This window comes from Seriola aureovittata, chromosome 2 (assembly GCF_021018895.1).
Source record: "Seriola aureovittata isolate HTS-2021-v1 ecotype China chromosome 2, ASM2101889v1, whole genome shotgun sequence".
In the NCBI taxonomy this organism is placed as follows: domain Eukaryota; kingdom Metazoa; phylum Chordata; class Actinopteri; order Carangiformes; family Carangidae; genus Seriola; species Seriola aureovittata.
The window spans coordinates 29,318,724-29,346,664 of NC_079365.1; the positions used below are offsets into that span (position 1 = coordinate 29,318,724).

At 42.8% G+C, this 27,941-nt stretch overlaps 1 protein-coding gene across 7 annotated transcripts in view; it reads left to right on the plus strand.

The window, feature by feature from the left end:
• LOC130185850 (dedicator of cytokinesis protein 3-like) overlaps positions 1 to 27,941 on the plus strand; it is a 184,838-nt gene that overhangs the window by 73,391 nt on the left and 83,506 nt on the right. For all 7 annotated transcript variants that reach the window (XM_056402628.1, XM_056402566.1, XM_056402575.1 and 4 more), the window contains exons 3-5: positions 1,692 to 1,732; positions 21,245 to 21,300; positions 26,375 to 26,471. In XM_056402628.1, the coding sequence (XP_056258603.1) occupies positions 1,692 to 1,732; positions 21,245 to 21,300; positions 26,375 to 26,471 (194 nt within the window). The remainder of the gene's footprint in view (positions 1 to 1,691; positions 1,733 to 21,244; positions 21,301 to 26,374; positions 26,472 to 27,941) is intronic.

Here is a 27,941-nt window from a genome sequence, read left to right on the forward strand (position 1 = left end):
AAAACCCTGAAAACCAGAGACTAAAACTTGAAACTGAATTTTAACCTTCAGCCCTTGGAAGATAAATATCGACCAATCAGAAGTCGAGGCTGACGGAGACCGAGTTATCATGATACTGATAACATTTACAATTATTTTTTGTTTGCGTTCATTTCTCTGATGATGTCCTCACGCTAAAGTTCTCCTATACTGGTTCTCACAAAGATAGAACTACAACACACACACACACACACACACACACACACACACACACACAAACACTGGATTCCAGCTCTTTGCTTTTAAACTGTGAGGCCTCCCATCAGGGAAGTCACAGGAGGGACAGACGTGAGAGCGACAGGTTCACATAAATCTGACCGCACAGACGAAATCACCTCTTTTTATTAGTTTCCCTGTGACTCACTCTTTCTCAGGACATTGTTGTCTCCGGTGTCCGCCAAGAGTAATGGTCCGCAAATCTGCTTTGAAAGCATAAAAATCTGCAGAACCTGTCGGAGAATCATCACATTTGAAAGTTTCCTCCAGTATCACAGTGATGCAGCGACAGGAGCCGCTAATATTCATTCTGCAGCTTTTCATGAGGAGAACGTGAACAAACATAGGTTTAAAAAACAAACAAAATCGGGCTCAAGTTGTAGCCCTCAGCTGTCGGGGGGGCAGAAGGTCAGACTGTGAAAACCCTGAAAACCAGAGACTAAAACTTGAAACTGAATTTTAACCTTCAGCCCTTGGAAGATAAATATCGACCAATCAGAAGTCGAGGCTGACGGAGAACGAGTTATCATGATACTGATAACATTTACAATTATTTTTTGTTTGCGTTCATTTCTCTGATGATGTCCTCACGCTAAAGTTCTCCTATACTGGTTCTCACAAAGATAGAACTACAACACACACACACACACACACACTAGAGTGAATCTGTCTTTAGCTCCCGGCTTCGTGTCTCTGCCTCTGTCTGACTTTGTCACGCACATCTATAAGCTTCTATGGAAGTGTACACACTCCTCAGGGCACAGAACTAGTCCCACACACACACACACACACACACACACACACACACACACACACACACACGCAACAGAAAACTTCAGTCACGGATCCAACCCAACTATTACTCACTAAATGTCCATGGCTGATGAATATTGATAATAAACATTGATTGCCTGATTGTTTTTCCTCTCCATCGTGCTGATGGCGTCAAATCAAAAGCAAAAACATCTTCAGATGAAACTTTATCAAATTACATCTTTATATTCATAACAGATTTACATGACGTGAGCAGACAGGGTCGTGCAGCACATCGACGTGTGTGATACAGTCCTGCAAAACTGCAAAATATAAAAATCTCTTATGAAGAATATTTGGTGCATATGGAGGGAAGTGATAAAACCACACCAGTGTTTTAGTCTTATTAAATCAGGGCTGCCTCACTGTTTTACTTTAGTGTTGCTGAACATTTCCCGCTGCTTGGTGGAATTTCATGGTAGTTGTTGTTTTGTTCTTTGTTCCACTCAGTGATTTGATGCTTTTAAGACGGAGTTTCCTTTTATCTGTGTCAACAAAGATCTCCGGAGCTGAAGTCGCCATGGCGTCTTCAGTCAAAGCGCTGACTCACAACCGTCTCTAACTCTGAATCTGTGTGTTTTGCTCGCCCGTCTTAGTCACTGAGGTTTGTGTTTTTCTTTCAGGATGGTACAGAGGGTTTTCGACGAGGAAGCCGAATGTCAAGGTAAGAGAGACCGACAGCTTCTGCTCCTCCTCTCTCACGCTGCTTCACTAATGACACTTTCCTCCTCTTGCACTTCCTTCTTCTTCTCTCCATGTCTTCGATTCTCTTTTGTCTCGTCTCTGTTGTGGTGAAATGAGTTATTTATGTGGCCAGAGTCTCTGACTGCACGTCTGATGTGAAGGAGACTTTCCCTCTGTTTCCTTCTGCCTTCCACACTTCTGCTTTGCTTTCCTCTCCATCTGTTTGTCTTCGCACTTCACACAGCGGGAGACAGACGGTACACATCAAGTCACGCCATTAAAGATTCCCGCTTCAATTTTGTAAAAGCAGAGTGTAAAATCAACTTTAGCTCAACTGTAAGTTAAATGACTGTTTGTACGGTCTGATGGTTGAAGAGCGTGAAGGAAGGAAAAGTCCGAGCGCCGAGTGAAATGTGATATTTGATAATATTCCTGTGGTTATGTTACAGTCCGTCTGGGAAACACCGACCTGAATATAAACTGCAGGGTCGCAAAGTCGGTTTGGCTTGGGGCCAGTTTCTTTCTGATCCATTAGACGGCGGGTCGGAACATAATCAAAGGCTAATTTAAGAAATTGATTCATAAAAATGCAGCTGGAATTTGTTTAGTGACTGTTCACATGTGCAGCTGTGGCCCACAGTCACATATTAAACGCTTGACTGGTTCTTTTGTCACGTCCCACGTCGTGTATCACACTGAGGGAATGACGTTGAACTGAATATCAGCGGCCTGGTTCATGACTCAGCTCGTCACTCCCTCAGTGTGATCTTACTTTTATACAACAGTTCTCCAAACGCCATGTTGGTGAAATGAGCAACAACAGATTATGATCTGTTTGTTTATTTCATCATCTATTTGTCTACACCAACACAAATAGTTCCACAACTGGACTGGTACTGGACTGTTGCTAAGCAACACATAAACATTGTCCTGACCTGCACAGTGCACACTAGCTTGCTACTCCGTCTGCACGTTACCACAGGTGTTTCTGAAGTGTCCAGGCTTCTTCCTTCATCCTCTCCTTCATCCTCTCCTGGAGTGATGAAGGAAGGAGAGATAAATGTTCCAGTGCTGTTACTCTGTATCAGCACTCATGGAATACCTCTCGTCCAATCAGATCACTCGGTCGGAACTAACTGTTGTATAAATGTCACTGTTCCAGAGGTCTGTCAAGAAAGCATCAGAACCTTTGGAACTTCCTGTCAGAACCTTTCAGAATTAAACCTCTCAATAGCTCGAAATAAAGAATAGCTGCTTCACTGTTTCACGCTTTTATTTTTTAAAATCGTTAAAAAGAGAAGGTGTTGCTGTGGGAGCTGTGCACAGACTGTATATCAGTATAATGAGGGTCGATTCTCTGATTCTCCAGTTGGACATTATAATTAAACGTGGGGCTGTAACTCTGATATTGTAAGAATAAAAAGATTATCTAAGTAATCTGACTTCCAGATATTATTATATATATAGATATATTATTGTTGATGTACAGTAAAAACCTCTGAGGCCACGAGAGAGAGAGAGAGAGAGAGAGAGTCTGCAGGCGTTAATGAAAACTTATAACATGAAGTTTCTGTCTGATCCTGCAGTTTATTTTTCTTTTACAGCTGCAGCTTTTTGACCTGGTTAAAAGAAAAAAGTCCCGTATCTGATCAATTAAACAAAAACAGTCATGAATAACAACGTTTCCTGTTATCTTCGTTTAAATGTCATCTCCGCCACGCGGCGCATGACGTGCTTTTATTTTTTTATATTTAGGTAAATGAAGGAGCAGAGAGAACATTATCGAATGAGCATGATGAAGTAATGTAATGTCAGCATTCAAAAAGAAAATGTCTAAAGCAAATTCATTGTTGAATAAAGTAATTGGGTAAAAAATGTCAGAAGCCTTCGACACAGAAGTCGCAGGGAAGATTACAGATGAATTTAACAGAGTTGTTATTAACTGGCCAAGTATCTTAAGATGTAAAACTATGTCCGACACATCGTTGTAGTTCTTCCACTGATGCATTTTCACTTGACTGAACTTTACGCCTTTGTTGATGCTGGACACTGGACTGATGACAGGAAATGAGATCATGACGTGACGTGAACCAGGAGACACCTTTACTCCCCACAGCTGTTACTCTACCCTCACCATGACGACAGATGTTACTCGCTGTACTCATCATGACTCACGAGTGAGACGTTGGAGTCGACGCGGCGTGTGATGTCCTGGTGCGTTCCAACAGCCCGCAGGTCTTCAGGCCGCTCTGATTGTAAACATGTTTATTTGCTCGCGGTGGCGTCGACAGCAGACGACGCACGGCTCCTCAGTAACAGCAGAAACATGGTCTGTTGTCTGATGGAACCCGGCGCAAGGTCAGATCTCACAGCCGGTGGCGGTTCGTATGTTGTTTACATGCTCTGTGCATCACAGTAACTACGACAACAATGTGACACGGCGATAGCTGCAAAGAAACTCTCTGGTCTGTTAGAAACTCGCCTGTAGCTGCAGTTGATGACATCCCGCTGCTGCTGGATGAAACCCAGATACCTGGAAACAATTCTGTCAAGAATGAAGGGAAGAAAAATTATTTCTGAATCTCTGAACTGGAAAAACTGAACAGGAGAAATCTTTGATATAATGTTTGTCAAACCGCCTCAATGCAGAACTCTGTTCAGTCTTAATGATGAAAACACGAACTTCCACGTTTCTGATCCAACATCAACTACAGGAATGAGTTAGTTGCAAAGTATTGCAGCATCTCACTGGAACAATAATGTACAGTAATGTTCGAGGTTATTATCGTTCACTAAAACAAATGAAATAACAAAAACTAGACGACTGTGTTTACAGAACGACTAAACGAACTAAAGTCACAGAGAAAATGTATGAAGTATTTTGGGTGGATACGAAACCTATCTTCACATGTCGACTTTAAGTGTCCAAAACATTCACTGTGTTAATGATGTCAAGGATTTTATTGTGAATGAACAGCAATCATGTGTCAAAGAGCTGCAGCAATCTGCCCCTGACAAATACCTCTTATCACAAAAAACTCCAACTCACACTGAAACTAATACAAACTAAAAACATTTCAAAATAAAATAATAAAAACTAAACTAAATGAACAAACCTGCCTTAAAACTAATTGAAATTTAAACTGAAATTAATCCAGGAGAGACTGTTTGAAAGTGTGTGGCTTTAAACAATTATCCCGTCCCTCTCGGTGACGGCCAGATGTTCACCCTGTAACAGCTGTAAACACTTTCACCTTCTGATGAACATGTTGCACAAACCACCAGTCGCTTATTATGTTCCCCCTCATAGAAACTAACGGTAAAATATTCTGATTAAATGTATAAAATATAATAAATATAATGAAGTTTCATATTCAGATCTGCAGCTTTGACACATTTCACCGTGTTAATGCTTTTACCCAGACGGACTCACCGCTCCGTCTGTGGGTGTTGCACAGATAATCTCACAGGGAAATGAACCTCCAGCCTTTTCCAGGTTTATAAATTTTAATGTCCATCGGTTGTAGATTATTATCATATATATATATATATATATGTACAGCAGCACCTACAGCGTGCGCCCTATTTAACAAAGTGGAAGCTCATCTTGTGAAACGTCTTGATAACGAGCGACTGGAACATGGAATATAGGAGGAGGTGTCCATTTCATGCGGTTTATAAAGTTGCATTTGTGAGATTAGAGAACGTGACGTTTGAGTCTGGGGTGTGTGTGTGTGTGTGTGTTGTGTGTGTGTGTGTGTGTGTGTGTGTGTGTGTGTGTGTGTGTGTGTGTGTGTGCTGGAAGAAATCCAGTCCGATTATGTTTGAGAAAGTCGATGTGATTTACAGACGCAGACTTTAAGCACTGCAGTGGATGAGTATTATGTCTGATGAATGCGGTGCATCAGTGTCTGAGCAGATTTTATTGAAGCAGACTCTCTGACCCTGTGCTGGTTATGACTCATGCTAACAGCTTTATATCCATCTCTTCTTTTAAGCACCACGCCTGGATCAGGAGCTAACAGGCTTCTGGGTTTTTAGTCTTTTTTAAAAAAAAAAAAGCTCTTTTGTGTTTGGTCCTGCTCTGTCCCATTCTCCATATGCACCAGCCTTCTGTTTCATTCTGCTGCGCTCCATCCTGCTCCATCCTGCTCCATCCTGCTCCATATAAGAGGCTTTGCTGTCGAGCTTTACTATATCTAGACAGCGGCGTTTCCTGGAGCTGTTGTTTGGTGTCCGGCCGGGTGTTCTGTGTTCTAGATAGGAGAGGCATTAACGCCGGAGAGATCATCTGCCGGGGGCTTTGTGTTTTGTATTTTCGTCTGAGGCGGAAAAAGGAAAGAGGTGATGCTGAAAATAAAACACAGGCACCTCTGGAGATTGTGTTAAATACATCAGGAGCAAACTGTCGGTACAACAAATCAAAAACACTCATTAGGAGTAACATTTAATCTTTCTCACAGACCTTGTCTTTTCATAAATTACTTGTAGATATTTGTGCAGAAACTATTGTCACCTGTTGCCATGGCGAGACGCTCGGCTGCTCAGTTTGTCTGCAGGATATTTAACTTTCAGTCGTTGATTTGGTTTTAATTTCTTCACTCTCAGAAACAAATGACCTGTGAAGCCACGTTTGTGCGTTAATATCTTCACATCAGGCGGTAAAAATTAAATAATATCAACGTCTGGAAAAATATGAAAACACAGGATTTGAACGTTAACATTTTATTGGTGATATAAACAAGGTTTGACACATGCAGCATCTCCCTGACACGCTGAAGTGCAGCTCACAGGAGTTGGTTTACAGTGAAGACGTATTCTTCACGTTCCCTTCTGTTGAAACTACATATTTTTAATAAGATGAGATGTATTGCTTCCATAAAATAAAACAGGATTGTCTCCATGTGGCCCCTCTGTGCTGTGCGGTGCTGCTGCCTGATATATGAGCTGTACTGTATCTCCATGACAACCACACAGCTCCAGGATGCTCCCCAGCATCAGATGAATGTGGAAGTGGGACGATTCCTCACCGTCCTGTGACGACTCTGCGTTAAGTTTCAAACGCGACGGAAGTAGCGTGGGATCATGGGAGTTTTTGTCTTCACAGATATAACGTAGGTGTAGTCATTTTAATGCGGAGAAGTTACATATGATAACTTTAAACAGAGACGTTTAACAGGTCCTTCTTAAGGTTTGTCGATGTTAGAAACAGACTATAAAAACATTTGATCATGTGGACATGATACCGACGTGTGTGTGAAGACATTTGTCAGACTCTGTCACAGTCAGAGACACAGAAGAAGTGTTTTTATAAAGCTGTTGTTACCTGAGACAGGTAGGCAGACAGGCTGAAGGCTGGCGCCCTGAAGAGAAGCTGGCTCGCTGGTGGAAATTAGATCTTGTCGAGAGCTTCCAAGAACCTCCAGAGAAAACCTCGACTTATAGTGGACTAACATAACTTCAGCTTGTCTGTGGGCGGCACACTGCCATTCATTACTGCAGGTTACAGCGAGGGCAATGGGATGCAGCACAGCAGGATAATAGGAAAGTTCAGGTTTCCTCATGCAGCTCCAACATGAGGGAACCAGAGAGCGCTGCAGGAGACGGAGCGTCTGACCACCAGCTCTGCCGCGCTCTTTCACTGTAGTTGCAACAGACGCCCAGAAGAGCATGACGGACTCAGACAGACACGTCGAAACTACTTCTTTTAAATCTCCGTTCACATTATTTTTTTTAAACCTTTGATGGATCAAAAGCCACAGAGCCCCGTCGCTCTCCACTGTCGGGCTCAGAGGTCGAAGAACAGCAGCAGGACACAATGAACGTCAGAGTAGAAACTCCTCAGGGAAGTGACGAACGAGCGGCTGGTGCAGACGCCTGCGAACAGGATGTGTTATATATATATAGACTAAATATTTATATATATCTGTTATAGTCGTTATTGGGAATAAATCTGAATCGTTAACCCATTAAGGGTTTTCTGAAAAAACGAGACATTCACTAAAACCTTTATTTCTCAGCCTCTGATGGAGATAGAAACAGGAAGTAAGAACCAGTTGAGACCTTAAACCTTTGACTTTATTGTTAATCACTGGCTTTACAGTCGAAACTGTATATGGCTCAAAAAACAAGCTCATTCGTCAACATTCTCAGTTCAGTTTTTCTAACATTTATAGATTTAATGTAAATAAAGCTGATGAACATTAGAGTAAAGGAAATGATTTACAATTAAAGCCAAAGGTTTAAGGTGTCAAATGGTTTTTATTTCATGTTTCTATCTGCTGAGAAATAAAGGTTAGCGTTAGCGGTGCGTCAGGTGAATGTTTACCTCGAGCTAGTGGTGATGCTGTCTCGCCGATCCTCCTCCTCCAACATGTCGCTCACCTTGATGAGCAGGTGGAAGTCTCTGTCTGAATCTTCTCAAGTCTTTGCTTTTGTTTGTTTTGGTCCAGGTAAGTTCTGTTAGCGCTCACGTCGTCAGCCAGTGACTGAACCGCCACTTTAAAAACTTTTATTCCTGACATGGACATCGGTCACATGTCTTAGAAATGACGTAATCATATACTATGCGCGCTTGTGTGTGTGTGTGTGTGTGTGTGTGTGTGTGTGTGTGTGTGTGTGTGTGTGTGTGTGTGTGTGTGTGTGTGTGTGTGTGTGTGTGTGTGTGTGTGTGTGTGTGTGTGTGTGTGTGTGTGTGTGTGTGTGTGTGTGTGTGTGTGTGTGTGTGCCGTGTCTCCTCCTTCGCCTCTCTCTCCCAGCAGAGTGGCATCAGCCCAATCCTGTTAGTTCCACCCTAATCACCTGGTTTCTCCACAATCGCTTCGCTGGTCGAGACGAATCATTACGTCTCCTCAGGAAATGCCTTCCTGCTCCGACTCGTCACTAATCCAGCAGCAGCTCTGTAGAGAACTCCGCACTCTGAGGTTCATCAGCATTCACATTGCCGAGACCATCAGGGCCACAGAGAGGGCAGCTCGCAGTCAATGAGAGCCGTGTGCTCCAATCAGCCGGCGCTGTACAGCTGCGAGAGAGTCGCTGCCTCACCGCTGATTACAGCTCTGTAACCGCACTGACACCAGAGAACGTCTGACTCGGTCTCAACCAAAACCAAATATGACTGACTTCATAAAAGTGGGATTTATCACACAGCTGTTCTGTTGGATTGCAGTGGATTAAACTGGATTATACATTATCTTGTACAGGTTCAGTTTATAGACAGAAACCTCCGTCACACTTCAACAGGAAAACCCGTCTGTGTTTGAGGTCAGTTGAAATGCGACTGAGGATTCCTGTGTTAAAGTGCTAAATGTCGTGGATTAGATGTTTTGTTTTTGCTTTTCATCAGAACTCACACAAAACTAAAAACAAAGAGGAAAACGTTTTTTACTGTATTATTTACTCTGAGCTAATGTAATACCAGCTAGCAGCTAACAGTTAGCCCAGCAGCTAGCTTGTTAGCCTGATAGCATCTGTGCGTAAACCAGTGAATAAATCCTCATATTTAACGGCACCGCCGACAGGTAACCGCTTAACTCGCTAACTGCTAACAGCTAGCTGCTAACTGTTATTGTCCGACCATCTGTTTACAGGAAGCTTCAGGTTCACAGCTTGGTGCTTCAGAATAAAAGCACCAGTGATTCAGCTTCGATTCCTTTCATTACAACAGTTCTTTATTTAACTTATTGTAAAAGTAGTTTATTTAACTAAATTACAACAGTAATTAATAACATGACATAATGTGACGTGACATGTAGAAGTGTGTGTGTGTGTGTGTGTGTGTGTGTGTGTGTGTGTGTGTGTGTGTGTCACTGATGCATCTCCTACTGCAGGACAGTGAAGGACATTACGTTTGTGTTTGAGGTGACTGCTGATCAACTCTGCCAAATTGAATACACACCTGAGTGCCAACTGCTCTACGCCAGGTGTAAACACACACACACACACACACACACACACACAAGAGAAGTGACCGCAATCTGTCTCTCCCACTGAAATCCAGCCTAAACACCATGTGTGCGATGGCGTGCTTGGCTCAGTTCAGTGAAAGCGACTTCCTGTTCAGTCACCTTCCAGCAGAGATTAAACCAATCAGGGTTGAGTGTCACAAACACACACACATGCACACATGTAAACACAATCAGCAGGGCCTCACTTACATCATCACACCAGACACTTATTCCACAAGATTTTTGTCCAAATGAGGATCTGTAGACGTCAGATGTTGAGTGTGATCTTGGATGTGTGGACTGCTGGGTATCTTTTTGTGTGTTTGTGTGTGTGTGTGTGGTCGTTTGCATTTAGCTGATACACTTCACATTTTCCTGTAGCATCAGTATTATGATAATGTGTGTCACAAGCACTAAACACGAAGCAGGTAAAAGGTCGGAGTTCTGAATCCTGATGTGTCGCAGTTTGAAAGCAAAATATTGAAAATATGGAGATGAAAAAGGGAGATGAATCTGAGTGTGTGTTTGGCTGGTTTTATCACACTGGGATGTCAAGCTCTTCAGCACGGCCTCACGCAGCGGGCATTAAAGGCTCCGCTCTGCAGGGAACAACGCTCGGAGATCACACCTGGCACAATGCGAGTCAGCTTTAGACAACGGCGTCTGCATCTCACCGTGTGTGTGTTTGTAAGTGATTCAGTGAAGGACGGGGATCTATTCAAACTCAGAAGTGTTTACACTGATTTGACTTCTTCTAAGAGAGAGGAGAGGGACAGTATTGAAACTGAAGGTTAATACTTTCCAGTGTGTGAAATTTAAGACACACACACACACACACACACACACACACACACACACACACCCCGACGCTGTGGTGAATAAAAAGACACTGACACCACCGTGCAGATTGTTCTGGGTGAGAACCAAATCAGACCCGACAACGACAAACAAACACAAAGCAGAAGAATGTGTGAATATAAAGATGGAAAGTGTCAACAGTGCAGAGCCGGAGGTCACCTGGTCTCTGAAAACGTCTTCACACTGTGAGTGAAAGGTCACGATCGTTCACGCCGAGGCTGAATGAGTCGTGTGTAACGTGACGTTGTCTAATCTGAGTCAACGTCACATGACGTTACCGAAAGAGTTTGTTGGATATAAAGTCGTTCACCGGAGACGACGGATATATTTCTGGCTGAGACGGTTTTCAGTTCAGTTTGTAGGCAACAGCAGCTCAGCACCCTAAAACTAAAACGTTCCTCTTCAGTCTGGCTTTGAATTAAATATGATTTTTACTTCACTTTATTTTATTGTATCTATGTTGTAAATTGTATTTAATTCTATTTTATCTGTTATTTTATTATTCATTTTCTTATGTTTTTTATTTGTTGCTAAAGTTAGTTTAGTTTAGTTGTTTTTCATTGTTTGCTCATCAGTCATCCTCAAAGCATTTTGAACTGCAGTAACCTGAATGAAGAGTGCTGTACAAATCAAGTTTGATTGATTGATTGATTGATTGATTGACAAACTGGTGGTAAGAGACACGGCAATAAATTTACAACAGTCTCAAGAGATACAGGAGATAATGAGGTGATACAAAAACATAGAAACATGTAAGAACTTATTGACAGGAAGTGAAACATTTGGAAACATCTCAGTCAAAGCAGCTCAAACTGTTACCAGAGAACTGTTGCAGAGAAGCCGATGTGTGTTTGTTATTCCTCAGACCGTGAGTCCGTCGGACTCTGCTGTCAGTTCACATCACGACGATGTGAAACACATCCAGCAGCTCCGTCTCCAGGTGAAACCAGCCTCACATAAAGAGATGGAGAGGAAAAGGTGTGAAAGCTAAGACAGGATGTGAGCACCTTCAGCGCCGCTCCTCTCTTCATGCAGCTGACGGCACCGCGTGGAAACGTCTCCTCCTCAGACTCTCATTGTTGCAGAATCAAACAACAAAAGATGAAGTCGTGCACTTGTGCAGTTGTGATGTAATCACTGTTATTTTATCATCCAGGCCGAGTCAGCACCAGTGTGTGAAATTATAGAGCGGGAGTACATTATGATCCTGCATGGAGCTGTATGTGGGAATTACACAAACCCCCCCCTTCCTTCCAGCAAGGACAATGAACGCAGCAGAACACAATGGACGAGCTGAGAATAGAAGAGGAGAGAATAGACGGGAGTGTTGGGGTTAGGGTGAAGAGATAAACTCCTTGAGGACAGTAGAAGAAGAAAGCAGAGTGGAGGAGAAGAGGAGCTTCGAGCTGTGAAGACAATGAGTGACGGTTTATCACGAGCTCATCAGCAGGTGCGATAAGACCGAGACAAAAGAGAGTAATTACTGTTCAGCAGGAAACCAGTGACACTGAAACGAGAGAGAGAGAGAGAGAAAGTAGTGTATGATTGTCATAAGAACTCGAATCACCACCTCGAGGTCGGATCCCTCCGCCGGTCAGACTAGTTCCAGGTCACTTCCCTGTTTCTCCAGAGTCAGAGAAAATATTAAATATTTGTGTGAAATTTTCTCATAATTGTCGTGTGAAGTCTTCAGTAATGGCTAAAAAGCGTTTTGTGAGGTCATCATGACCTTGACCTTTGACCTTTAGCCAAATCCTAATCAGTCCGCGTGAACGTTTGTACCAAATTTGAAGAAGTTCCATCGAGGCGTCACTGAGATATCGCGTCCACGAGAACGAGACGCACAGACGGTCGGACAACACGAAAACAATATGGCTGCGGCCAAATGAGGAAGAGGAGGAAGAAGAATAAGCTTAAAGGGGTTGATGACCTGTGACCTTTATGACCTGAGTAAAACAGATTGATCTGAAGAAGGTGGAGAGAACAGAAAATAATATTTTAGTCGTGTTGAATCCTCTGTTTCAACGCGCAGTGTTTGAAAGCTGTGTGCTCCACTGGCTTTAATACGTGTTCATAAGCGCTTCAAACTCAATATGCTGATTTCTACAGAGTTTTTTAATATTAAACAGCTTTAATTCTCTGCTGCGGCGAGGTGGTCGCCGCCCACCGTCTCCATGAGACTCTCTCACTCCATGCTGCTCTTTCACTTCCTGGTACAGCTCTGCCTCCACCTTTAAGATTAACCCTGCGTCCTGTGGAGACTGTGTGTGTGTGTGTGTGTGTGTGTGTGTGTGTGTGTGTGTGTGTGTGTGTGTGTGTGTGTGTGTGTTTGATGATGTGAGATTGGACATAAACACTGAGTCACCGTGACTAAGCTGGAATATCTGAGCTGTGTTTCCTGAAGTCACCTCGTCAATTTGAGGCAGCATTTACGTCAGGTCTGTCCCTGTGCAGGAACTGAAACCATCTTTTCTTCTTTTCTTTAGACAGATAATCTCGTGGAGATGTGAAATGACTTGCACTCTTCAGATTAGGCTGACTGGACTTGTCTGCTGCACATGTAAAGCAGTAAATCTGGAAGTGATGAGTCCCACTTCTCTGCACATTGAGCTTTAGAGGTGGCGGCAGGTGCATTTTGTCTTCATGCTAATCTAAACTAATATTTATTAGATCATCTCTTAAAGTTCCAGATGTGTGTTCAACTCTGCTATGATTCATATTTACTCTAACTTGGTTTTCACACATAAAAAAGGAAAACTGAGTCTGAAGCTCAACTCCTCTTCCTGACTGACACACCTGGCCTTGAGCCCCGCCCACCACCTGCTGGCTCCAGGTGGACAGGTGAAAGAGCAGAGAGTATGAAGATGGTGAGAGGAGGAAACATCAGAGAGACTCAGCCTCATGTTTGAGCCTCAGTCAGACCCAGACTCAGAGGAGGAGTCTGAGACCAGAACCAGAGACTAGCAGACGGGTCAGAACCGTTAGCACAGTTAGCATCTTTTATTTCTTTATGTTGTTTGTTAGCTTGTAACTGGCAGTGGCTGACTCAGTGTTAGCGGTTGTGCTAATGCTAACTCTCCCTCTGTACTGACAAGGTTTCAGGTGTATTTAGCCCCACCCCCTTGTCCACACAAGCTGACAGGATTGGTTCCTGAGGTTTGTGACGTATGAAACCCTGAATCTGTTTCTATGAGACTGTCATTGGTTCAGGGGGAAACACTCAGTCATGGCGTTGACCTTTGTTGACACAGTCCTAACTTCTACTTGGTTTGTCTCACAATGAATGTGTCACTATATCATTTATAGTTTGAATGAAAGTTTCTGGATCATCCTGCACAAATGATCTGAGCCTGAGCGTCCATCAGCTCATTGGCACGTTATGTTAAGTGTTTACAAATAATCACTATTCAACTCATTTTTCCAACTTTTATTCACTTGGTAGCATCGAAGCCGACGTCCTGATTACCTCAATTTTCAGGTCAAAAAATAAACTGTTTCTCACGACTGGGGGAGCGGATGAGCAGAATCAGCATCTTTTCTATTGGAGCCGTCTGTGTCCAAAAACCCAAAGTTAAATCATTTATAACTTGGAGCGTTTAAACCACTGGTCAGCAGTTAGGTTACAAAGACCATCAATTATTTAATGGTCTAGCAAAGAGAAAAAGGAAAGGAGAGAGAGAGAGTTGAGGGAAGTTGTGAGGTCTGATATCAGGGAAAAGCTGCTGTTTTATTAAAAGCAAACATTAGCGAGTCACCAGTGAGTCCACCGCTGATACGATCTGTGACCACAGCTCCAGTCTGTTAAACTCAAAGTGATTATTGTTTTATCTTTCTAATTCTCTTCATCAAAGTAATTAAACTTTTTTGGAAGAGTTTCCCAGCGGTGGGTCACCTTGAGTTCAGAAGTTGTTCGTCCTGTAACGAGACTTTTAACTGTTTAATCTTCTTGTGTTTTGCCTCGAGGTGTCAAACAGGAGCAGGAAGGAGGAAGCTTTGAGAGACGTAGAGAGGGAGGAGCAGGGGTCCAAACTGTTGTGTCATGTCGGTCGGAGGAGGAGGAGGAGGAGGAGGAGGAGGAAGAGTCGGACAGATGGGCCGAATGTTAAAGATGGAGACACGTTGAATAATTTACAGCTGCAGTGAAAAGGGACGCTCACAACAAACTGTAGAGAGACGACCGTTGTCTACTTCCTGTCTAACTTACTTTAAACATAATGGACCTGTCTGAGCTGCAGTTCATATTAGAGCTACTCTCATAATCTATACTGCAGGTTTGAAGATGCACATTAGTGAATATCTAAGTGCACAGTGCACTTGAGTCTCAGGAAAGAACATTTTCATCTTCTCTAAATCTCTGCTGGTTTGATCTGACGAATGTTTCCAGTCTGATTCACAAAACTTCTTTAAACTTAACTTCTTTTAACTTTAAACTTCTCAAACTTCTCCTGTAAAGCGCTTTTTGAACGTGATGAATGACGCCTGTTCACGAGGAGGTGCTTGTTCGTACGATTTTATCTTTAGCACAATCACTGACCCTGAAAAAAAAATGTCACCAAAGAGTAAAAAACAAGCTCTTCGCTCTGCTTCAAGTCATTTTGTGAGAAATCAGCCGACAAACATATAATATATTCAGCAGAGTCTTCACTCGTGTCAGAGGACCAGGAACAATTAGGAAACATGTACTCAGCAGCCAACAATGTGTCACTGGAGCACTGTTGTACTGTGCTGGAAATAAAGAGGGAATTCACAAGTTAGATGACAAAAAGCAGATTTTCTAAAGCAAAGCCGTCCCTGTGCGACTCTGGGGCGGCATTCACAGTTTTACTAACAACAGAGCTGTAAAAGTTTCAGAGCCGACAGATATTACACACAGATCCTCAGAAACAACCTGAAAAGATCAAATAAACGAGCCGTCATGATGATACCGTGATCAGATGGTTAATTTCACGTTAAGTTTATTTAGTTATTTAATTTATGATTTAAACAAACGTGCTGAACTTCAGTATGAGACCTCACAGACGTCTGACATCCTTAATTTAAAGCTCCTCCAGTGTAAAGGTCTGTGTCCATGTGTTTGATTATAGATCAGCTCTAGCTTCTATATTAATACTGTGAAAGTATCAAAGCCTCAGTCCACAGAGAAATGCACACAGCCTGTATTCAGAAACTGAGCCTTAAAACCAGCCGTCAGGACTTCTGTGACTTTGTGATGTCACAACAAAGCAGTCTCCGCCCTCAGAGCCTCCTCTCTTCTGATTGGCTCACAGACCTGTTGTTACTAGAGCTGCAGAGAGAAGCCTGAGAGAGGAGATGTTAAACTACAAATATATCTTCTCATGGATCAACACTTGGAGTTCTTGAAGCTTTCATCTTACACAGTTTGGATATAACATGATATATAAATGTGAATATGAGCCAGTATTGTCTGAATAAACCGACACACATTTACACACACACACACACACACACACACACACACGCTGTATGAACAATAGAGCCCATCACACGGCAGTGGTCGGGGTATTTAGGTGGATAATAAACCATTATTTGTATTTGCTTGGATTTGTCTCCTGGACAATTGTGGGAAGCAAACAATTGGCTGTTATGTGTCTTTGGTAAACAGTAAACATCTGTTGGGAGTTATGGGCTGGAGAGGAAGAGAGAGAGGGCTGTGTAATTATGTGTCTCTCTATTATAATCATCTTCCACTGTCTCCCTCTCTCTCTGTTTGTTTCTGTCTCTGATTCTCGGCTGTACATTTCTCTTTCTCTAATAACTCAGCGTCTTTGTTTCCTGTGGGGTTTTTTTATTTTTATTTCTTTCCTGTGAGTCTTTGTTGTGTCACAGTGATTGGCGTCTGAGGGGTTTTTAAAGCACAGGTCAAAACAAGGTGACGCAGAGTATCTGCAGCTGACCGGTGCAGAGAGGGAGAGGGGATCATTCAAAGGTGGAGGACAGTTTTCCTGCTGTTCCTCTTTTGTTTTCTCCCTGTTCACTCATATTTCTGCCTCTGTATCATTATGATGCTTTTTGCTCTCTCTCTCTCTGTCTCTCTCTGTCTCTCTCTCTCTCTCTCTCTCTGTCTCTCTCTCTGTCTCTCTCTCTCTCTGTCTCTCTCTCTCTCTGTCTCTCTCTCTCTCTCTCTCTCTCCTCTCTGTCTCTCTCTCTCTGTCTCTCTCTCTCTCTGTCTCTCTCTCTCTCTGTCTCTCTCTCTCTCTCTCTCTCTCCCTCTCTGTCTCTCACTCTGTCTCTCACTCCGTCTCTGTCTACACATGAGTTTATTTTTGTCTCTTTCTCTCTAACAAATCGACCTGTTTAAGTGAACCAGTGCTTCCACAACGTCGGCTAAATTAGGAACACAACGCTATGACGACCTCCTGCCCATCACACACACACACACACACACACACACACACACACACACACACACACACACACACACACACACACACACACACACACACACACTTCGGACCAGGTAGCATCACAGAAGTGCCTGAGGTGTTCTGGATGCACTGACCTGTTAACAAACATCCGCAGCTAACGAGGTGGGGACAGGATGTACTCTGTGTGTGTGTGTGTGTGTGTGTGTGTGTGTGTGTGTGTGTGTGTGTGTGTGTGTGTGTGTACTACCTGGTCTACATCTGATGTCTTTTATATATTTACTTACCGTCACATCAGAATGGGGAAGACCCAGTTCAGTTCTGTTTGTTGTGTAACTGTGTGTAATCGTGGCTCCTCCTGTGTTTCTGGTGTCACACACTCATTTTTATAAGTTTATTATAAAACTGGAACTCGTTTGTATTAAAATCTCGTATCGTGGGATCTATAATAGATGAGTCATATGACCGTGAACTGTGTCTGTGGTCCAGGCCGGTGTATCTAGGCGTCTGGCAGGGGGACAGAAGCCGAGGATGATGATGTGATCATTTTTTATTTCCACTGGATTATAAAGAGTTTTACTGATCTGTGATATATTATGAAGCTGTTGTCAAATTTCTACCAGACCTGGAAACATCCAGGAGCCTCAGTTAACAGAGAGTTGTGCTGTGGATTAGTCTGACACCCACAGTCATGTCGCTCTGTGATCAACAGACCCGTTTTACAGCAGACACTGGTCCCAGTGAGCCAGTAGTGAGCGAGCATCACAGCACCAGAGCACAGGAAGAAGCTCACCTCAATGAGAAGAAGCCATCATCAGTGTTACTACTTCCACTTTTCCTGCTTTGACAAAGTCAAATAGTCCTTTGTGTCTTAAAAGCACATTATTCAGATCAGGTGTCAGCAGGATCTTTGCTCCTGATCTTCTCTCTCTTTCTTAATAAATCCATCATTAAACAAGTAGCTGTTTCAAATGAGCTCAAATCCTCCGACTTTAATAACATGAAGATCTGGGTTAAACTCTTTAAATCAAACCAAAGTTGGAGAGCGGGAAACTTTACCACTGTGTAAATCCTGTCTCTATAGACTCACATTGACCCGACTGTAGGAAGAAGAAGTAAAACTACTTTTACAACAGGGTGGAAATACTCCTTATTTATTATGCAGGAAAACAGCTGTGAGCAGTGTATTGTTATATTGTTGTTGTATAATAATATAATGTGGAGCTACGATGCAGAAACCAGTCATAAACTCTGTGTGTAAAATATTAAATAAAGAGGAAAGTAAAGTAAAGAGTGAGCAGCTGCCAAATAAATCTGGTGCAATATTCTGAAGAAGTTAAAAGTTGCATAAAATTGAGATGCCAAATGCATGGCTAAGCACAGTTACTCTGTTTCTCCTTAGCACCACTGTTGTCATTTCTGTCTCTCTCTTTGTGAGAATACATTCACATTGTGAGTAGCAGAGGAAGGTGCGCCGCTGCGTTTCATCGTGCGGCGTCCGACCCTCGGAGGTCGTCTGACAGGAAGAGCGGAGCTGGATGCGTCTCTGTCGACAGGAGCAGCAGCTGAAACGCTGCCTTGAAGACAGCTGGGTTATTATGCATGATGGCACAGGGTGGCTTCCTCTCCAAACCGCCGGGGGCCGCGCTTTCAGAGTACAGATAGGACATACATATGCACACACACACACACACACACACACACACACACACACACACACACACACACGGAGGCAGAAATCCTGGCACCTAAGCTGATACTGTACGTACAGTGTCTGCGTTGGTGTACAGGCTGACTCACAAATAGAAAACACACCCACCCACACACACACACACATATATTCAGGTACAGTAGTGTACACAAGGATGTTTTCATACATGAACAGACAACCAAACACACACACACACACACACACACACACATGTCCAGTTCTAAAATAGATTTCCTCCTCTCTGCCTCTGCTCTTCTTCTCCTCACTGAAACATGTTGTAGAATATGAATATGAATGAAATCCCTCCAGTATGAAGGTTTCCCTCTGCAGCACCAGCTACACTTTTTTTTTTCCCGCAGTCACAGTTTCAATAATTTTTTTTAGAGATTTTATTTAATCACCTTCTACATTTGAGAAAGAATTCAGTATTTAACATTTACAGTGTGTAAAGATAAAGCAGAAAGGCCTAGACTTTCATTCCAAATAGAGATAACCACCACTGCAAAAAGTGGTGCTCGCTTTTACACTTGAACAGTAAAGGCGGCCACAGAGCTGCACAGTGCTTCACATCTGTTGTTGTGTTGCAACGTTAAAGCTCCTCCAGTGTAAAGGTCTGTGTCCATGTGTAGTGTGATTATAGATCAGCTCTAGCTTCTATATTAATACTGTGAAAGTATCAAAGCCTCAGTCCACAGAGAAATGCACACAGCCTGTATTCAGAAACTGAGCCTTAAAACCAGCCGTCAGGACTTCTGCAACTTTGTGATGTCACAACAAAGCAGTCACCAAGCCCCGCCCACCTGGACCCACCATCCAAACCTTGCAGGATTTGGTTTCTCTGAGTGTTTTTACCTGAAATCTGCTTTATTTTTATTGGATCACTCAGAAAACAGTCAGCCAATCAGAAGAGAGGCTCAGAGCCTCCTCTCTTCTGATTGGCTCACCGACCTGTTGTTACTAGAGCTGCAGAGAGAAGCCTGAGAGAGGAGATGTAAAACTACACTGAGATGGTTTTTGGTTCTTAAAAACACAAATATATCTTCTAATGGATCAACACTTTAAACACCAGAGAAGTGTAAAATATGGGATGTTTAAAGGGAAAATGAACTTGTTTGAATGTAGGATAGCTGCCAGTATCTTTGAAAAACCCACAGACAAAATAAAACAGAATCTAATGAGAAACTGAGAGTTGATATATTTAAGAGTGACAAATGTTCAAGGGATCAAAATGTCTGCTCTGCAGTGACCGTGGAGTGCAGAGACCATGGTGCTGATAAAGTGAAGTTATAAACAGTATGGTTGTAGAAAATGTAGCTGCTGAATCTCCTGTGCGACACTGCAGCTAATTGGTACCATACCGAACTACTGACAGCTTTTCCCTCTGCTATTTATAACTCCAATTACCCAGAAATCAAGATAAAAGAAACGTTTCACAGTTTGTTTTGATTAAATTGGGAGGAGAAATATAAGAAGTCATAGTACGTTCAGATCGTGTGTCTGTACATCTGCTGAAGAGTGAGCGGTTGTAGTTAAAAGACATCCAGTGATATTAAAGCAAATGAAGCGACATGTCGAGCTTGCTAGCAGCTTCCATTATAACCTTCACAGTGTCTTCCATGAATTATTGAACAGCGCACCTCTGGGACGCAGCACATGTTTGTAGCAGCGCTGCACAGGGCGCTGGGCTTCATACTCACACATGCTGCTGCTTGTTCTGTCTGTGAGTGTTACCGGGCGGAGAGCAGCGGTGTGTGAAGACAGTTTACTGTTACTTTACCGACTTGTTAGCCTCCTTAGCAGAATGACTCTAGGGATGACAAGGTTAGCAGGTCATTCACTCCAGACTGAAACATCTCGACAGGTCGTGGATGGATTGACAGTTTGGATACAAAGAGACTGAATCCTGACTTTTCCATTAGCATCCATGTTCTGCCACTTGTGCAGGTTCGTGTTGTGTTATCATCAGGAGAAAGAGCAGAAAGGACGGATTGGTCACTGTGTATAATATACAATGCATGATGGGAAGTGTTTCACGGTGATTTCACACCTGAACTCTGGTTCGTTTTCCCCCTCGGTGCGGTTCGTTTGGGCAGGTGTGAAAACAGAAATCGCACTCAGCTACAGGTGAACAAACTTGTTTGAGCTCGACGGTTCCCGCAATCCTGTGTTTACTTTCCTGCTCCAGACAATCTGACCAATCAGAGGAGTGAACCTTCTCACCTTGTTTGTAATGATGCATTTTGGGTCACTTTAATTTTTCTCCTTGTGAAAACAAACCGAACCTACAAGTTCACAAACTCCTCAACTGAATCGGACCAGAGCAAACGAGCTTCAGACAAACCGTATGTGAGAATAACACGCAGTGTTTCACCGAATATACATCAAAATGACTTTACTTTGAAACTGGCAATGTGGTTTTCACTGCTATAAAACAGAAATAAATAAAACTAAAATACCATTTAGTGTAAATTAAACAGCAGACAGTGTGCTGGCTACCTCATGATAAAGAAACGTCTGTGGTGACAGTCGATCTTCAGAGTTATAGAGAGGAAGGTTTGATCCTGTCTGAACTGGTTTTGTCTCTGTCTCTCCAGGGAGTTTTTCCAGCCAACTACATACACTTGAAGAAAGCCATCGTCACCAACCGAGGGTGAGTTTACGACCTCCACACTCACACACACACAGAACATTCATATCTCCACTATCTTTCTCTTTTCTGTTTTTGTTTTACCCCGTTTCCTTTCATATCCTGTCTTACCTGTATCACACACAGTAATATCACCTGTTTTAAATCGAGATGAAGTGAGTGTGTGTGTGTGTGTGTGTGTGTGTGTGTGTGTGTGTGTGTGTGTGTGAACTTAAATTCAGACGACTTGATACCGTATAATATATTTAAGCCGTTAAATGTGAGAGATTTTGGTGAAGAAGTGATTCCACTTTTAAGGAGCTATTTGTAAGTTTTTGCTTTTGCTACATAGCTAACGTTAGCATTAGCGGCTGTTTACTTAGCAGTCTAGAATAAACTTTGTGAGTTCAGCATCAAACTTTATTCCTTTACTCACCAACAGCTGTCTGCAGATGTGGAAAACAACGCTCTTGTTTTGCTTCTATTTCTGTCACGTCTTTTCGTCTTCTGAAGTTAGCATGCTAACCAGCTAGCCCCCGTCTGGTCGCTCCAGTCGACCCGTCTAGTCGCTTTCCGATACCGAGTCACTGTAGTCTGCCCTGAAGAAGTAGCTGCTCAGAGGACGGATCATAACGTCTGCCCTTGTAAACACAGGCAGGAAGGTAGGACAGTAAACAGCTGCTAATGCTAACGTTATGTAGCAATAGCAAAACTTTCACCAAATTAAAAATAGCTGAAGCTGCTCAGCAGATTCCCCTAAAAGTCTTAAGGTCATGGCTTGTTTCAGCATCACGTCAAGTTTAATTCTGATGGACGACATGATGTTGAACATGTTACAGGACCAACATCATCCTGTCGGTGAGTAACACTGATACAAATGACTAAAGCTAACGGCAGCCACAGCTAACCGCGCTGATGAAATAAAACAAGTGACTGAGACAAAGCGTCTTCGTCACACAGATATTATTTGACTGCTGGTCCTGATCTCTAAGATAAACGTGGCCTCTTCAGCTTGATCCTTTTATCGCTCACTTCCCTCCTTGAAAGAATTTATCATCATATCAGTTTCACCTCACAGGCCTCAGCAGCCGCCAATCACAACGTGTTCATGGTCATTTTTCTCCCGTCTGCTCTCACCGATGTGAATCTGTGGAAAACTCCTCGTGTTGTGAAAGTTGTTTATCAGGATCTTTGCGTCGCTGCAGCGCTGATCTAAATGTCTCTCGTCTGTCTGGGATGACGCCACAGCGCCGAGAGGCTTCTTCTTCTTCTTCTTGCATTTAAAGCCATTTAAGGGGTAATTTTAATGAAATCTTGTTTTGTGTTGAGACCTTTTTTTTTTGGGACCCATTCTCTCTAAATAAGGTATGAAGCTCCTTGTTCTTGATTCCCTTCCAAGTTCGAGAGTACATATTTTAATACATTTGCATAATGATTGGAAAACCTTTTTTTCCTTTTTTCCTTAACTTCTGATTAATCAGAGTTACATAGCGTGTCTCGATTTGCGTAAGAGTTTTTTAATTAAAGGCAGAGAGTAAATTAATTGGAATTAGTGAATCTAGTGTTTTAAGTAGACCTCCAGGGCAACGAGCGACTGAGCTCCGAGTGGAGACTCTCAGTGTGTTTTACTGAATCAAGGAGGCTGGTGCATGATGACGAATAACAAGTGGGTCTGGAGGTAGCCTGTGTGTGTGTGTGTGTGTGTGTGTGTGTGTGTGTGTGTGTGTGTGTTCAGCAGGTATTCAGACTGACAACATGGCTGTGGTGTCTGGTGACTGAGGGCGTCCGGTTTGAGTTACACATTAAAGCATTTGAACGTCACCAGACACTCAACAAAGGTTTCTAATCATCTCAGACAGGAAGATAACTGTTTTCTTGTGTTGTGACAGTCGTGAGGTAGAACGGTAGAAATGTGCCGTTCATGTTAGAAAATAATCCACGAGAAATGTTTGTTTCCGTGTAACTTATCAATCAACAGTTTGTGCCTTGAGCTTCAACTTCAACTTCATCTCCAGACGACGCTGCGTGTGTTTTATTTCTGGAGCTCTCAGCGTTCGCTCCAACTGACTGATCAGATCACAGAGAGATGGTGGGTCCTTGAGGATCAATACACAGTATACTGATATAATAATAGTAATAATAATAATAATAATAATAATAATAATAAAAAAGATTTTTACATAGCACTTATCAAAATCAGAGATTACAAAAGTGCTTCACAAGGATAAAATAACAAAACCATAATTTGGTGGTTTTGGTTAAAATAAGTACTTTCTTAAGATTAGGCAATCTTTGTTGTCATGGTTACAATAATAACAACGAATGGTTGTGGATAATAAAAACAACATAAACTGCTGGTTTCACATGGGAATCGAACATCGCGCTCCTGTCGTATTCATCCATCCACCACAAGCTCCTCCTGACGTCGCCGCACGTTTCCCTTCGCTCCTGTCTATGGAAGTAAAACCAATCTTTCTGCTTCCTGTCCTGAAAACATTATCACGTCGTCCTACAGCCGCACATCGACGTGCTGCAGCCTCCAGTTTCAGCAGCGCGTGGAGTCGCTCCGAACGCTCTGTCAGCTGACTCCTTCTCTGCAGGATGAGTCCACTGTAAGAGCTGACATTTACAAACATCACAACAACAACCCCCGCACTTCAGGAACACACCCAAAGAGACAAATACACCTCTGCATTCACACTCACAGTGAGACACACACACACACACACACACACACACACACACACACACACACACTCGGAGAAGAGGATGCAGTTACTGTACAAACACGTGGATGATGGCAGGCATTTTCAAAAACACACAGGTGCATTAATGAGGAAAGGAAATAAGATTTATGGCCACACTCCAGGTGAACAAAAGAAATATTTCTACACCCACTTTACAGAGGAAGGAGAAATGTTCAGAATGATTAGAATCACCACGTGTGTGTGTGAACATGTGTGTAAATGTGTGTGTTTAACACAGTGCAGTGTTGTGACCGTCAGCTCCCATTAGGATCAATGTGGTCAAATGACCACGGCCCCGTGTTTGACCCTCAGGTTAATGTCAGCATATGGAGTTTGATGGTACTCAACTCTGACACCAGAGTCCGAGAGAGTGTGTGTGTGTGTGTGTGTGTGTGTGTGTGTGTGTTGTGTGTGTGTGTGTGTGTGTGTGTGTGTGTGTGTGGTTGCGTAACATGCATCTTATCTACAGGCATGTTAGTAGTGTTAGTGTTTAATGTTTATTCCCTCGAATTGTTTCCAACATGAAAGTACAAAACTATTATCAGAAAAATGTAAGAGGTACTTTACTAATAACAAATAAATAAGTTGTTTTTCTATATTATGATAGATATCACACGTGGGGGGAAATTCAGATCGAAGCCCAGAGCAGCAGAAAACACATGACATCAGATTCAGCGCCGCCATCACAGCTGCTGTTTGAGTCGTCATGCTGAGACCTTTTAACGAGCCGCAGACTCCGACTGATATTTACATCCTGTTCTGTTTGTGAATCAGTTCGACTCATCCTCTTTAAACAGCGCGCAAATAAAAGATTGATGCCTGAATCAATCTCGTCAGTAGTTTAGGAGATAAAGAAGAATTTATTTCTCACACTGTCCCATCGAACATTCATGGTGTAAAAGCTGAAGACAAACTGCTTCTTAGATCTGTCTTTAAGATAATTAAATCCATTAGGAGTCTGAATACTGGTACAATAATGGAAAGGGTTGTCTGTAATGTCCACAATATAATAAATTAAATCTGGATTTGTAGTGAAACAAAGTTAAAGTAGCCAAGAGACAGAATATTAAACGCCTCTGTAGCCTTTAAATATTTTGTGAGGCACAGACAAAAGGAGAAGTCCCCAGAAATCACTCTTCAGACAGGAAGTGTGTTTAAAAATAAAATACTTGCATAAAGAATAACAGAGGGACATACATGAGAAGAGAGAGAGAGAGAAATATTATGATGGAGCTAAAGTGGCGCCAGAGAGACGAGACAAGGGCAAGGTGAGTTCAGGTGGAGGATGAAGGGAGAGAAGGAGGAGAAGGACGAGCGCTCGGGAGAGAAGAAGAAGAGGAATGATGGAAATGTGCCAGAGCGAGAGAAGAAAAAACTTGGAGGAACGATTCAAGGCCGGGAAGCAAAACGAGGGAGGGGAGAAAAAGGAGGGAGAGATTAGATTGAGTGAAAAATAGAAGAGAAGAGAAGAGGAGGAGAAGCGTCTGAGATACAAGTGTAACTAATGTGGGTGAAATCACCAGGCGGCCGCCAGCTACAGTTCAGCTGGGAGATCAGCTAATCTAGCACACAGGCTTTTATTAATTAATCAGTTATGAGACAGAGAGAGACAGAGAGAGAGAGAGAGTCAGGGAGGGAAGAGGGGGAGAGAAGAGCGACAGCATGGGAGGAGAGGGAGGATAAAGAAGTGTGTGTGAGACAGAGTCGCTCTAATATTCATGACTCCGGGGCTGAGACAGTGACTCAGCTTTCAGTTTTTAGTGAACATCCCCGCGATGTTCAAAATTATGTGCAAAGAAGGTAGAAAACAACGGAGCGAGGTGAACCGAGGCTCCGCCCCCTCAGCTGCTGCAGGAGGTCACTCAGGTTGGAAACGTCTTGTCACCTCTGAGACCAGTTTCCCATCCACATGAATTCAGAAATATAGTGTGAGAATTTACTCTGTTAAAAGTAAAAGTACTGCAATTAAATCCTGCACTTGTACTTTATAAAGTAAACTTGGTCTTTAAGCCCAAAAGAAGAGACTTTACCGACATCACAAAGACTGAAGTGACACTTTTCCAAACCAGCTGCTTCTAATATTGTTTTCACACTAACATCAGCAGGTCTGAGCAGGTGTTTTTAAACCTGCTAAAAAAGGATTCACAGAACCGCAGGGACCGATGTCATAACATGTAGCTACACACACACACACACACACACACACACTGATGCAGGGGGAGAAACGGCGAGCTGAAGCCGGGTAAAACAGACCCGTCTTGGTGCTCCTGTCAGTGTCGGAGCCTCTGTGTGAGACGCTCCGATTGGTGGTTGTGTGTTTGTAAATGTTTTGGTTCTGTGTGTTCCTACAGGCCGCATGAGACTGTGGTGCCTCTCGAGGACCCCATCGTCACCGAGGTGACATCCACGCTGCAGGAATGGGCCTTACTGTGGAAGCAGCTCTACGTGGTAAGAGCTCAGAATATTATACTTACAAGTGTCACTGCAGATTTTTTATTTTTATTGTTCACTTTGGTTCGTCGTGCACAAAGGCGAAGCTGCCAGACGCCTGCAGCTGTGTCACGTCCTGCTGTAGTCTCGGAAAGTTTGGAAACAAAAAGTTTTTTGTCTCAGTTGAAGACTTGAACCTGTGCTCCTTTTACCTGTGGTGTGCCTCAGGGGTCAACTCCTGGACCCATCTTATTTTCATTATATTCATTACTTTCATTATATATTCTCCCCTCAGGGCAGTTCATCCGACATCTCTCAAATTGAACCACCAGTGTCTGCTCGAGGTTAGCAGCTGGATGTCTCCAAATTTTCTTCAATTAAATCGAAGTAAAACTGAAGTTCTTATTTTCAGTCCAGTCGTTCTCAGCTCCTCAATGTGAGTTGCTTTTATTGTTGCACGTCCTGTCTTCGGCTTTCGATTGGTTCTTGCAGGTGTCGTTTCTCCTTTAATGTTTGACTCAGTTCACATTGATGAGATCCTCAGCAGCAGGTTGCTGCGTCTTAAAGATGTTCACTTATGTTTGTGGGGACGACAGCTGCGACGCTCTCACACACCCACAGCTCATGTGCCAAGATTCAGACGCAGAGACAGTTGTAGTGAAACAATTTGCAGTAACAGACAAAAACACTGATTCCTTTAACTTCCAGTTTCTCCTCAGATATGTGAAGTATCTCACATTAGCTTCAGGCGTGCGTTTCAGATGTTCATGCTGTGTGTGTGTGTGTGTGTGTGTGTGTGTGTGACAGGGTGGTTGAAGATGTACCTCAGGATGTTGGGAGGATTGATTCTCTCGTCAGGACCATTGGTTCGGATTTATTTACATTTACAATATTTGATTATAGACTCTGACAGTTTAAGTTCTATTTGCCAGGCGAGGTGCCATGTCCTTGTTATACACTTATATTTTGCTTTTCTGAACTGGTAGTAATAAACACTCACTAACGATGAACTAACGATGAAAGGTCTTTTTTATTTTTCTATAAACACACATTACCGCGCCGCTCTGTGTCCTGCAGCGTGTTGGATGCTGTTTTCAGCAGTTCAGATGATATTTATTGACTTTGGAGCTTGAGCTGAAAATGTTACAGCAATAACAAACATTATATGAACACGATCTTTATAGCTCACAGTCACATTGTTCGTCTGTGGAGGTTGACACTGTTATTCTCTCCCGCCTGTTTCTCTCATAGACTTTCATCATCCTCTGCACCTCCTCTGTCCATCCATCACCTCTTATCTTCCTTTAATGACGTCTGTCTGCTCACCGTCTCTGTCACAGTATATGTTTTATTAGTTTTCCTTCTGTATGTGAATGTATAGTGGGACGGGGATTCTGTGATTTAAACCTTGTTGAAATCTAAATCCGTCACTATCCTCCGTCTACTGTCTCTGCTCCGACGGTTATTTTCATCACTCATCTTCCTCAT